Source organism: Platichthys flesus, chromosome 15 (assembly GCF_949316205.1).
Source record: "Platichthys flesus chromosome 15, fPlaFle2.1, whole genome shotgun sequence".
Classification (NCBI taxonomy): domain Eukaryota; kingdom Metazoa; phylum Chordata; class Actinopteri; order Pleuronectiformes; family Pleuronectidae; genus Platichthys; species Platichthys flesus.
Genome location: NC_084959.1, coordinates 22,846,426 through 22,859,359, shown reverse-complemented (window position 1 = coordinate 22,859,359; position 12,934 = coordinate 22,846,426). Strand labels below are relative to the sequence as shown.

General features: G+C 40.3%; 1 protein-coding gene across 24 annotated transcripts in view; it reads left to right on the top strand.

Annotated features, from left to right (window-relative positions):
• The window catches only part of picalma (phosphatidylinositol binding clathrin assembly protein a), a 37,011-nt gene extending 25,990 nt beyond the window's left edge, over positions 1-11,021 (top strand). For 5 of the 24 annotated variants that reach the window (XM_062406422.1, XM_062406420.1, XM_062406419.1 and 2 more), the window contains 10 exons: positions 113-196; positions 617-691; positions 1,478-1,588; positions 4,086-4,205; positions 4,428-4,458; positions 4,539-4,638; positions 7,134-7,193; positions 7,783-7,884; positions 8,691-8,794; positions 9,522-11,021. In XM_062406422.1, coding sequence (XP_062262406.1) covers positions 113-196; positions 617-691; positions 1,478-1,588; positions 4,086-4,205; positions 4,428-4,458; positions 4,539-4,638; positions 7,134-7,193; positions 7,783-7,884; positions 8,691-8,783 — 776 coding nt within the window. In that variant the 3' untranslated portion in view covers positions 8,784-8,794; positions 9,522-11,021. The other 19 variants (XM_062406440.1, XM_062406434.1, XM_062406438.1 and 16 more) reach the window with 12 other exon arrangements.
• Positions 11,022-12,934: the final 1,913 nt, after the last annotated feature.

Genomic DNA, 12,934 nt, shown 5'->3' with positions numbered 1-12,934 from the left:
TAGGCTTTTTAATGTCCTATTTACTCTCTGTCTCTGTTTGTATATCAAAGTCCAAAACTCTTTGTTGCATGAATGTCTATCTTCATCAGTAGCTTTTTCTGGTTTTCTCCAGATCATTACACTCCTTCTTTTGACTCCAGCTCTTCGCTGACATCTGATCTTGAAACTGGTGCACAGATAGTGACATTTATCACAGGTACTATGGTGGAAACTGTTTGGCTTCTACATTGCTGACATGCAGGTCCTATTAATGTTAAGTAGCATTTGTGAGTTGTAATGGCGTCTCCAAGTTAAAATCTAAGCGTTCCTCTTGAACATGCTGCCCTCCTCGCTCCTTACTTCCTGAAACATCTGTGAGCCTGCATTGTATTTGTGGTTTTCCACTGCAGTTAATTTAGTTTTGTATGTAGTCTAGCCCTGTGATCAGTGCTGGCTTCCTCTGCTTTTGTCCTGCAAATCCTGATCTTTGTTTTTCCTCTGTAAAACAGCCATTACCACAGTTGTTTGGCTTGCTTGCTGCTATTTTCTGGTCTCATATCTTCATAATCTCTCCTTTTCCTCCTGCTTCTCTCTCTGTCTGGTTCTCGGCCTGCCTGCTGTTGTTTCTGTATGTCAGACTCCTTCTGTGGGCCAAGCCCTTACACCACTCTCTTCCAATCTGAGCCCCCTGCTGTAGCTGGTCTATTCAGAGGTAGGTACACTTAGGTTGATCTCAGAAAGTGGATCTCAGAAATACAGTATATCTGATTGGTGGGTCGTGTATTCCATTTGGGGAAATTAATCCAGTGACATCAATTTTTTTCTAGCATAGTGGAGTTAAATTGAGAAACACTGATGGTAAATGTCAGATTTTGGTGGTGTGTTCTGTAAAGCTGCCATAAACAATTACTTTTATTTTAGATTTTTTTGCAGATCAATCTCAATATCTTTTATTAAATTATAGAAAATAAGTACTTCTTTGTCCAACCCACTCAGAGAATGCTTGGTATGTTTGCTGGAAAGCGACAATGAATCCGTTATCAAAAGTCACTGATGACTTTTTTTGGCAGACTAACTGTTCACCTTTGGATCAACGCATTTGCAAACTGCAGTGTTCTAACCCTAATTATTCAATAGAGAGGATCTTGTGAAGTGGAACTGCATCCGGACACTTTGTATAATGTCGAGACCAGCATACATGGCTTCCATAGAAACAATACACATGGAAGTTCTGACATGCGTCACAGCATTTCACTGGTTGTTGCCCTCAACTACTGAGAATTAATTTAAAGGCAAAGTCAACCATAAACTGCGAAGAAATGAAAACACAGCACTGGTCAGGATGGGTTTCTAATGATAGCCCCTAGCATGCTCACTTTGTATCTACAAGGGCAAGTGAACAGCTTTACAAGGCAAAGTATGTTTGTCTTGTCCTGGGAGGAACCATGGTATTGTGATGTCAGTATCTGACAGTTAATTTTCTTTTTGGCCTCACCAGGGTTTACAGCCTCCCCAACACCACAGCAGCCACAAGACTCTCGAGGCCTTAACGTCGACTTTGACTCAGTATTTGGCAACAACACTAATGCTAACAACCTGGATTCTTCTGGTAAGTTATCCTACACACACTGACACCTTCTCTACCCATTTCCCTTTGGGAGTCAGCAGGCCTCATCAAAACTCCTGCTGCTGTTTGCAGTGTTTTGGGACTAATTCTTTGGCTTAAGTTGAGGCTTGACCAGGGGTAGGCAACCTTTAATATCGAAAGAGCCATTTTGCCCCCTCATCCCCCAAATTAAATCTGTCTGGAGCCGCAAAACATATTTGATAACACAGGTTATAAAGCTATATATACGGTTATACAGTATATATAAAACTATAGTTTGTTGCATTTATTAAATTATAGAACGACAAAAAAAAAGTTGACAATTAACTACTATTTTTACAAAAAAGGAAAACACCAAACTCTTATGAAGAGAACATAATACATGTGTAGGCCTTCTTTGAAATAAATGAAACACAGAACTATATTTTTTTTGCTCATCTCCAGCTTGGTACTTTTCAGCAGATGCTTTGTGCTTGCTCTGGAAAATTTATTTTAAACATTACTCTACTTCCTTGCCACATATCAAGCATACAGGTAAGCCAACATCGTTGGCAGTGAAAGCAATTTAATCTGAATTAAACTCTCTATATTCCTCCCAGACTTTTCTTTTTGGGGAATCGTCCCTGGTTAGTTTATCAAGGTCGGTGCTCAGAAACTATAGATTAGCGACCTGCAGGGAAGAGCACCTGGCCGTAATAGGATGTGACGCATATTTTAGTTGACGAAATATTAAAACAAAACTTGAGAGCAGGTCAGACTGTAGGCGGACACCGAATCTGAAGCCGGTACAAACCAAATGCAGCTTCTGCTGTGATCAATAAGCTGCAGCGCTGGTCTTTGAGCAGCTGAAACCAGAGAAACTCTGTGTTTTCACTATTTCCACTGTTAAGAAGCAAACAGCCACTGAGCGGCTGCTTCAAGTAAATGAGCTCTGATCTCACTATGTGCGTCTCTGAGCGGGGGCAGGGGGCGGAGCCCCGGGGCCTGTGTGTGTGTCCACTATCTAGGAGCGCGATCACAAACACACACACACACACACACACACACACATTCACCCGCTAACGGTTTTTCATGACAGCCTGATACGATGATGATGATTTAAAAAATTTACGATTTAAAATAACCTAATGAGAAGATGGTGCAGTTCAGAAAACTTTCCCATCGTCCACCTGAGATGTGTATGAACACATTTTTACACGGAAGTCAAACACAGAGGTTTTAATTGCGATTTGTTTTCACTGTTCCAAGTTTCCTTCTTCAATAAAATGCTCAGAACAAAGTAGATATTTTCACTGCCTTGCACTGCATAATCCTATGTGATGTAAATGTGACCTTTCTGAAGTATCCTCCCAAGTACATCAGGATATATGTTGTATATATCTACCCGTGTGCCATGTGCTTGTGCTGTCTCATCAGAATGTTAATTGGCATGCTCAGATACGGAAAATATTTTAACTGTCTTGTTTTCTGTGGCAATAAAAATCATTTGATTTATTTACTGTCCATTGATGACACTTGATGGTCATCACTACATTATTACATGAGTGCTATATTTATGGGATGGACTTGGTTCACACCCATTTTCAGACTTCAGACTAAATCCGTCACTGCTGTTAAATAGTTTAGATTAAAAGTTTGTATTCTGCTGTGTAAACTATTACAAGATAAGGGAATTGTTAATTCAATTTGTTAAATAGACGCAAGTGTAATAGTAAATGAGCCCATTACTGGGAACACCAGCAGTCAGTAATAGCCTCAACTCAACACATTGTGCATTATTAAATGTGTCTAATCAATCACATTGGTTGAGATTGATTAGAAATATCTTAATTTGGATTAACTATGTCACCAACAGCACCAGGATTATGATTGAGGTTATCAGCTGTTTACCCTTTGCCTCAACGTATTTTTGTTTCTGAATGCAACATTGAGCACTGGATCTCTGAAGCCTTCACTAGTTTCGCAGTCGGTCACGATCTCATATATTGTTTTTCTCTTTTTCCTCATCCTGGGGTTAAACCCACGCCCTGGGGTCTTGGCTTTTTGCATGGCATATGCATGACTGGGTGAGTGGACTCCACACACATTCCTCTCACACAGTCCCTGTTCATGTGTGTGTTTTTTCTGTGAGCCCTGTTTACTGCCTCATCAACACTCAACAACCCTCTCTCTCTCTCCCTCTCTCTTTGTGTGTGTGTGTGTGTGTGTGTGTGTGTGTGTGTGTGTGTGTGTGTGTGTGTGTGTGTGTGTGTGTGTGTGTGTGTGTGTGTGTGTGTGTGTGTGTGTGTGTGTGTGTGTGTGTGTGTGTGTGTGTGTGTGTGTGTGTGTGTGTGTGTGTGTGTGTGTGTGTGTGTGTGTGTGTGTGTGTGTGTTCGTTCACGTGTTTGTCTCTGTGTTATTGTCTGTTGTTACTTCACCTATTCTGGGCCCCCCAATCTTTTTTACCCCATCCCTCCCTTCCTTTCCCTTTGTTTTTCCCCCTTTGATTTCAATGTTTTAGGTGGCATCCTCAAACCCACAGTGACATCCTCGCCCAATCAGAGCATGACCCTGAATGGCCAACAACCCAACAGACTTGTGTCCAATGACTTGGACTCCTCACTGGCCAATCTTGTCGGCAGTAAATTAACTTTTCGTGACTATGACCTCATAATTTGCTAAATAGAATCAATTCAAAGTTATCAGATTATTTGAAAAAATGACACTTTTACCAAACAGTTAATGAGAACTGTATAATTATACAAAACTATAGGATGGAAATAAACGTTTTGTAATGTTAGTTTAACTTAAGTGTGTTGTTGTCATGGTTGTTTCTTAATCCCTTTCCTTCTGGCTTCTTCAGATCTAGGAATGAGCAACGACACTGCAAAGAAGTGAGTAAACTGGAGAAATATTTAACTCCCTATACCTGACACAGCTAATCACGACTAATACTTAAACTTAATCTCTGTAGTGATCTTCACTGGAGTCAGCCTGGTGAGAGGAAGCTGACGGGTGGAAGCAACTGGCAACCCAAGTCAGCACTTTCCACCACCTGGAACCCTGCAACCATGGTAGGTCTTATCACTGTTTGTCTGGTTTTATTCCCCCCAAACAGGAATCACCCTGAAAATCTATGATTTTCTTCATCCATTGTCCTATAAGTCACCTTAGGATAACTTCAGCTCGGGCTGGACACGAAGCAAATTATTTAGATGAAATTTAATCTGAATTTAATTAGGACTGATAGAGCCTCATCCAAGATGAATTCAATTACCTGAGAACTGGAGCATACCGGACTTTTATCTTCAAACTTTTAAATAAGACAATATTGTCGGTATTTAAAAAGCGAGGATTAGAGGGAAGTGTTCTCTAGCTGAGTCAAGAATCTTTATTCACATATTAATTTTAATGATTGAATACAAGCCCCACTTGCAGTTGGAGGTAAACAGAATAGATCACAGGGTGAGGGGGAGCAGCTCCACCTTGCTGATCAGAGCCACACCTCCCAGGAAGGACTCAGCTGCTGCCAGTCTGCTCTTTCTGTTCCACACCATCCAACCACCTGCTGCTTGATTCTCTCTTGAATTGGAAAGAGGTTGGGTCTTTCTGACCTACTAAAATAGCTTATGTGATTTGCAAAACACCAAAGTTACTGATGGTTACTGAAAAAGTAACTCACCAACACAGATTCAACTACATTTACACAGTCAAATGCATAGCAAGGCAGCAAAGCACACATTCAGGGGATATCTCAATCAGAATATGAATTGTATATACTATACTTATTCCTTGTGATGCTTGTCTAGACACACAATGCTTTACTCATTCCTCGTTTTAATGTTGCAAACAAGCTGCTGTGTTGCATCTCACCAAGAATACCTGGAACTAGTGATAGGACTGCTCTCAGTTGGGCAAAGAACAGTGGGAACATAGGTCAAGAGCAACTCCTGTTATCAACCTCCCAAAGCAATAACAACCAGTGACACTAGTCCCCCAGCAGCCCAGAATCAAATCGTTAACAGTCGGCATGAATATGGATTTACATGCACTTATCTTTTAGTTGATAAAGATTTTTACATTTTTTGTTATCAAGGTAAATACATTTTTTAATATAGATTTAAGGTCTTTAGGTCTGGCCTTCATTTTAGACCAAGAAAAAAACTTTCTTCAGACAGAGGAAACAACTCACCTACTGTTTCAACATTCTCAGCCAGGCAGCCAGGTGGTTAGTCACCAAGTGACGATAGATTGAGCTTAAATCCTTAATTTTGTGAGTCCACAAAAAACTTTTGGAGTTACAAGGGTAAACATAGTTGTAGCCAAATCAAAAACAATTGGAGTAAAAGGTGACCACTTATTCAAATGTCCGCGTCTATGATGCAAAAAACAGCGTAATCATGTTATTGAGTGTCTGAGTACTGCTGAGTGAGATGCTCCTGAAACAAACCAAACATTGTGAGCGATTAGGAATTCTGAAGGAGCGCTCTCTGTGCAATGAAAAAAGCACAGTCTCTGATTAAAGCACCAATTTTGGCACCAGTGTCATGTATGACTCACTTGTGCCTCCCTCGCCAATGACTGAATAGTTAATGAAACGTATCTTCCTTCCCGAGAGGGCTGGGCGTTAGACAGATCTGGGTTTGTTATCACTGCAGGGGCTGTTATCACAAGCAGGGGCTGCTCAAAGAAAGACTCTCCACTCACTCTTTTCCCTCTCTAATCTCTTTCCATAAGGACCCCTGCACCTGCCAGTTACCAGTTTCTACTTCCAGGACACAACACACTCTGCTTTGTGCTTTCCTTTACTTCTAACTATGGGGCACTTTAAAAAATGTATCATTCTGATTTAGATTTTTTTTTTTTTTTTTAATCTACTTAACGTCGTATTAATGCTGTCTTTTCAGCCTTTTGTTTTTTTCAGCCTTTTTCCATTGTGATGTTTTTGGAGTGATCACTGGACATGAATATCTATACCCAGTTCTAATGATACTAAGGCAGCATATGATAAAAATATTATAAGAATATTTGTATGTTTTGCAGGAGATGGTAATATTGATTTTATGCTGTTAGACATTTTTTTGATTTTGGAACGTAAATTGTGCTTTTCGATGTTTTGCCTTTAGTCACTGTTAAGACTACAAGCTCTGCCGGAAATTAACTCATCGTTGTCAAGTGTCCATTTTATCAAAAAGGGGGATTTAAAAGGGATTTAATTTTAAATTGAGTCTTAAATCTATTTGTCGCACACTAGAGAATAACTGGCTGCAACCAATATCAGCTGTGTCTGTCAACCTGAAGTTCTCATAGACTAACTGTCAAAGCTGTGCAGGCAAACAGAGTTTAGAATGAGGCAGTGAAAAGCACAAGTTCCTGAGCTAGCTTTGTAAGCTTTATCATGTGACTGCTCTCCTTGGGGACCAGTTGGGAGCTAATATGAAACTGGTATTGAACAAATTATTTCCTAATGACATATTCCTGAATCGATTTGTTACGGGTTTGAGTGGGGGTATCGTGTCCTAATTCTGCAGAAGTCAGAAGTTTTTTTTTTTTTTTTTTGTCACCTCAGGCTCCATCTGTCATGGCCTACCCTGCAACCACACCGACAGGCATGATGGCATATGCAATGGTAAGTCAGCTGGGACTGTGTGCTCAGCAGGACTGAGACACTTCCTGTCACACACAAACGCTCCCCTTTTCTCTCTCTCATATACACACACTCACTCACTCTCTTAAGCTCCTCTGCATGCCCCAGAGTTTCAACAGGCGAGGTGTATGTGTGAAGGCGATGTTTCAGTAGACTTTGTCAACCTGGCTCGCTGGTATAAAGCCCTAAACTCCAGAGGAGTTGATGTGAGAACACAGTCGGAGCTGCCCCCCCTCCACTGTTTAGTGCTTATGTAAAAGGAAAACTGGGGAGAGAGTCTGGACCAAATTCTTAGGAGTTCCTCCACAGGACATGAAAATGGCTGTAGTCACTCACTCATTCACACCTTGGTCTTTCTATAATTGTGATTTATCTCATTTACATTATGCTTTTCCCAGCTTCAGTACAATACTACTCTACAGTTAAACCCAAACAGCCCCGAAAGGTGTGAAGCCTGTCAGTGTGTAGAGAGGAGTTCACATACACACACAAGCTTCTGTAGCCAACTGAACTTGTTTTAGGTTTATGTAGTATTTAGACCACAGATTTGAATGTTGTCGTTCCCCTCCAGCCTCCTCACATGGGCTCAATGATGATAACACAGCCCACTATGATGTACAACCAGCCTGTGATGAGGCCAGCCAACCCCTTCAGCCCCAACCCAGGTGCTCAGGTAACTGAAGTCTACTTCTACCCTCCCAATCCCTCCTAATGTTACAGCTTAGTGACCCAGGCTGGCAGAACCTGTCTGATCTCTGTGTTCAGTTCTATAATGCTCTGGGGTTTACTTACTCTTTTCCTGCCTTGGATTAACACTAACATTTATGCTTAATTTAATTCAAATCAATCAATTGAACTCAGAAGTGTGTAGCTAAAAGTGCTGGTCATTTTTCTATGAAATGGGATTAAATTATGTTGTGCAAGTCAAAGCTTCATTTGGCTACTAAACATGACATTCACACGTCACAAAAATGAATCAATACAGATTTCCCATATGATAAAACAGACTGTATCACAAGGTTTCCTATTGTTTCATTCCTCCTGTTTTTATGCACATTTTCAACTTCAGCATAAATAACTTCAGCCAAAACTTTGAATAGAAAGAGAGGGAATATTCTACAAATATGTTTTATTTTATACCATATTGAAATATATCATCAAAGTTCAATAAACAGAGTGAACTAGTGATGATGTAAATGAAGCATGTGAACTATAAATTTCGCAAAGTTTTAAGCTGATTAAGAGATTAGAATAATTTTAATATTTTGGAATTAATAGATTAATAATGGGCAGTGCTTGTTGCCTTTTCTGTATCCATCTCTAACTACTGTTTATGGTCTGATACTAGGTCTGTGATTGTTCTTTGAACTCCATTTCCAGAATTCTGTGCTTGCAGATATTGTAGCATAGCTTTTCTTCCCATATCATGTCTCTCCTGTTCTGCTCTCACCCCCTCCTCTGTCGACCTCTGTGGCTCAGTCCCCCACAACCTCTAGTCCCTCCAGTCTCAGCCCACTCAGAGCTCCAGGGAAGGACCCCTATGCACAGCTCTTTCTACAGAATTTTTTATAGAGCATCTTTAGGTACAGCTCGCCTTCTGTGTGTTTGATTGCAACTCCATTGTCCACGAACTGCATGTTTGTTTCTGCCTCGTCTGAGTAGAACTGGCTGTGAAAGGACAGAATTTTGAGCCAGTGCCATCCCTTCCCCATGAGACGTCCCCTCACTGGACTCTTAGCTGGCTGCTTTGCTCACTCTGTTTACACCTCTGTCGAATAAGAACTGATTGAGTCAGTTTCTTTGTTCTGCAAGAGACTGAAGCTCTATTTGCTTAGGACCAGTAAAAATTTGAGAATTGCACTTGTGTTCTCATGTAGGATTCATTTTGGGCATGTCCGGGACATATACAAGTGAAATACTTACAATTATCCTATCAACAGGACAGAAACAGACTGTCTGATTCATTTTCTGGAACAAAATCAATGCTGTTGATGTGATTAATCAGACGTGATTACAGACCTATTTTATCCCTCCAGTCGTCACAGACAGAAAATACAGAGGGTAACTGACCGATAGCTCGCTGAAATAACAAGTCTCTTGTGAATATGACTTCAGCTCTTATTTTGCAATACAAGCTTCACAATCTTTATTTGTCTTGTTGGAGGATTTTTGTTGATGTATTACTATGCAGAGGGAGACCGGGGGGGGGGGGGCATTAGAAGTCTGCACACTGGCTTCGTATAACAGAGCCTGCAACTGTTTTCTTCATCCCAAGAAAAGAGGTAACACTGTTGATTTTTATATTCCCAGATGCAGTTTATGTAACCTGAGGAGGGGCGGGAAGTCGTTCCCATCTGAAGATGATTCACAACAAAGTCAAGTATCAGAGCAAACCTGCAGTTTGCTTCTAATGAACTCACCTCTCTGAGAAGGATAGACCCAAATAAGACTGAATAACACCACAGTGACTCAGAGTGGCTCCATCCCGCTCACTGGACATCGTGCCAATCTCGCCATGTCTATGTCACGGTGGAGGAGGAGGAGGAGGAGGAGGAGGAGGGAGCATGTGCTGCCATTCAAATCATGTGGACTCATGTAGACAGGGATCAGCCCATACTGTATCCTGGACTAAGAGAAACTCAACACCTAAAGGGAGTGACTTCTGACATCACTTTGATTTGATTGATCACCATTTGTGTACATGGAAAAAAGAAAAGAGAGTTGTTGTGTGTGCACACAAATACACACAATTTTTTTTGTTTGAGTTGTCTCTTACTGTTTTCGTTCCTCTTTCTCCAGGCAAGGCTAGAAAGTTGTCTCCTTTTGGTCATGATTATTTACCCCAAACTTCCTCAAATTAAGACAATTGCAAAATCCAGTTTATACCACACTCTTTTCTTTTGTGTTCTTTGTATGTATTGTTTGCAGTAGACATTCCTTGTATATTGTTTGTATTTATTTATGATTACCTATCGAAAGGATGACATTATCAAACAAAATGTAAATGTGACCAGTCACTGACCTGCCTCATGTGGAAGGTCTTCAGGTTTATACATAGGTATGATTGATTGTAGAATTGGATTTTGAGTGATTGAGATGATTTTTTTTAAACAAAAAAGTTAATATAAAGTTTAAAAAAAGATGACACGTTTTGCTGCTGGGGCACTAAATATTCTCTTTACTCGCATGATGCCTTGTACAGTTATATGTGGCTCGGGAGTGGTGGGTTGTCAACACTGGGGATCTGTTTCAAAGTAATTATTCATTAACACCATCAAATCTGATAATTTATGACTTCAATTTCTATGAATTGGACCACATGCTTCACGTCAGCAGAAGCACTACATTGTACGATGGAGGCAGCATTGCATTGGAGAGGAGTGGAGTTGGATGGAGTTTCTGCTTTTGATGCTTTTGGCATGTCATTTATTCTTCCATTTAACAAAGCTCCTGGCTGCCCCATTCTCCGGCCTGAATGTCCTGGGTCGCTTTCATGGTTAGATCATGTTTTCATAGGCCAGCACCTGGGTGCTTTGGGCACAGTGGGGGATGGGGTAGAGGTGGGGTTGGGGCCGGGGCCACTAAGGTCCAGTGGTGCAGGAGAATGGAGCACTGTTGATCGGTGCTTTGTGTATATAAAACTGATCCTGCAGACAAGGGGTGGGGTGTGGATATGCTATATGGCCTGAACATGAAAGTGGCCCCTAATCCATTAACTGAGCATATTTGTTGCATTGTCCCCGCAGATTATATTTTTTGTTAGATTTTTGTTTTGTTTTGTCCCCCAATAAATTGCAAGCTTCCACAATCCATTGCCTCTGTACTTATTTATTAAGGAGAGAAAAAAAATGTTTTGCCATATGTATTTATAAGACCTGATTAATTGTAGTTTTCATTATATTATTACATCAAATTTAAATGTGGTAATAATTAGAGTATAACTGGAGTATCCTCTTCAAATATAGGACAGCAAAGTTAGACGGGACAGGATGGATCAGGCCCGAGTGGTGGAGTTGAGCCAGCAAGTGGTTGAACCAAACTCACTGGATGTCCTGTAGGTCAAGGCAGTCATGGGAGCATCGTGTAATTATGCAATAGATTTTAATGTATATGTAAAAGTATATTTTTCCTCATGATCTCAGTCCTTTAAATGCTGTCTGAGAAACTCAGTGGCATTTCAACACAATGATCTGATTGATGGCCGCGGAGTTGGTCCCTCTTCCTGCACTTTCTCCCAGTAGTAGACTTCAGAGTGACTCGTGATTTCATGGTCATCTCCCTGATCAGGGCCCTAAACATCATCTCTGTCACTGCTCCAGGGACAACTCCTACCTCCTTGCCCTCATCTATGCCTGAATACAAAGTGGAGATCTACACAGAGTTCTCAGGACTTTGGGACTTGGTTGGTGTCCTGTGGTAAAATGGAAGTTGTCGGACCTATGTGAGCCTTCGTGACTGATGTCCAAAGACTTGTGTTTTAAAGATCGAGTTCAATTTAAATCCACAACACACTCAAATGAGCAGGAATGCAGACTACCCTTTCAAGTCAAAAACAATTGTCAAGAGCATGTGATCTGAATGTGGATGATCAAACTTCTATGTCTGACTATAAAAGGTTGGATATTACTTTTATTTTGACATCCATCATGTTTAAGGAAAGGAAATTTTACTTGTTTTTCCTCTTGACACTAGTGACTGATGAGCTCCAAGGAAATGAGGGGAGTTCGGCTCAGAGAATGCGTCACTCTCACTGTAATATTTAATATATACCAATGACCTCTTGCATAACAAACTTATATTTGTATCAAATATTTTTTTGAAACTGAAACATAACACATAAAAGAACATTCATTTGGTTTATAACTGGTCAAATTCAAACTAGTATCAAATGTGTCCGTGTCAAAATGTATTATTCTTAATTCAAACATAAGAGGCAGTTCAGAGTTATCCTTCAAAGCAGGTCCACAACATGATCTTCTTGTGTAAATGTGTAGAACTGTATTCCTTGATTAAAATGGTTCAGTCGGTTGAATCTCCAAACCCACAGGGGCTCGAAACAGAGCAGCTCATCTAATCCAAAGCCGTCCTATCAGGCTGCAGGTTTAGGATACGCATGCTGCTCTGTCCTGTTCTGTTCTGTCTGTTAAACTTCCTCTGTGAACAACGAGAAATATCTGCTGACACAAGTGATTAACCTCAAAGTATGATCAGTTAAAATACACTGCAATTCAGGGAGTGATGATTCTCTAAATAATACCAGTATTATATAGAGAATTCCAAAAGTTCTTAATGAGTCACTAATATTTTCTCAAGACTGTAATTAGACATTTAATGTTCTATTTACTTTTGAAAATTGGTTGTGTGTGTAATGTTTAGAAACCTTAACTGTATCTTACAGTTATGTAAGTATATCTCCAAATACATGTTTACACAGATGCGTTAAATCTTTTTATTTTATTGATATAAAGTCTTAAATTTGTTTGCAGACAAATTAACCTGTGAAGCGCAGGGCACGTTGTTATATAATATTCTGTAATATCAGCTAATGTGGATCCAAATAAATAGAACAAAACCAAATCACTGAGCACTGTGTGTGTTCGTGTGTGTGTGCATCTGCATCATATACTTTTGTCAGAGCCTGCCTGTCCATAGACACGTTTAAACTGTCCAGGTTGTGGTCTCGTAATTATGATAACTTCACTGTGACACCAGTGTTCTTGTGT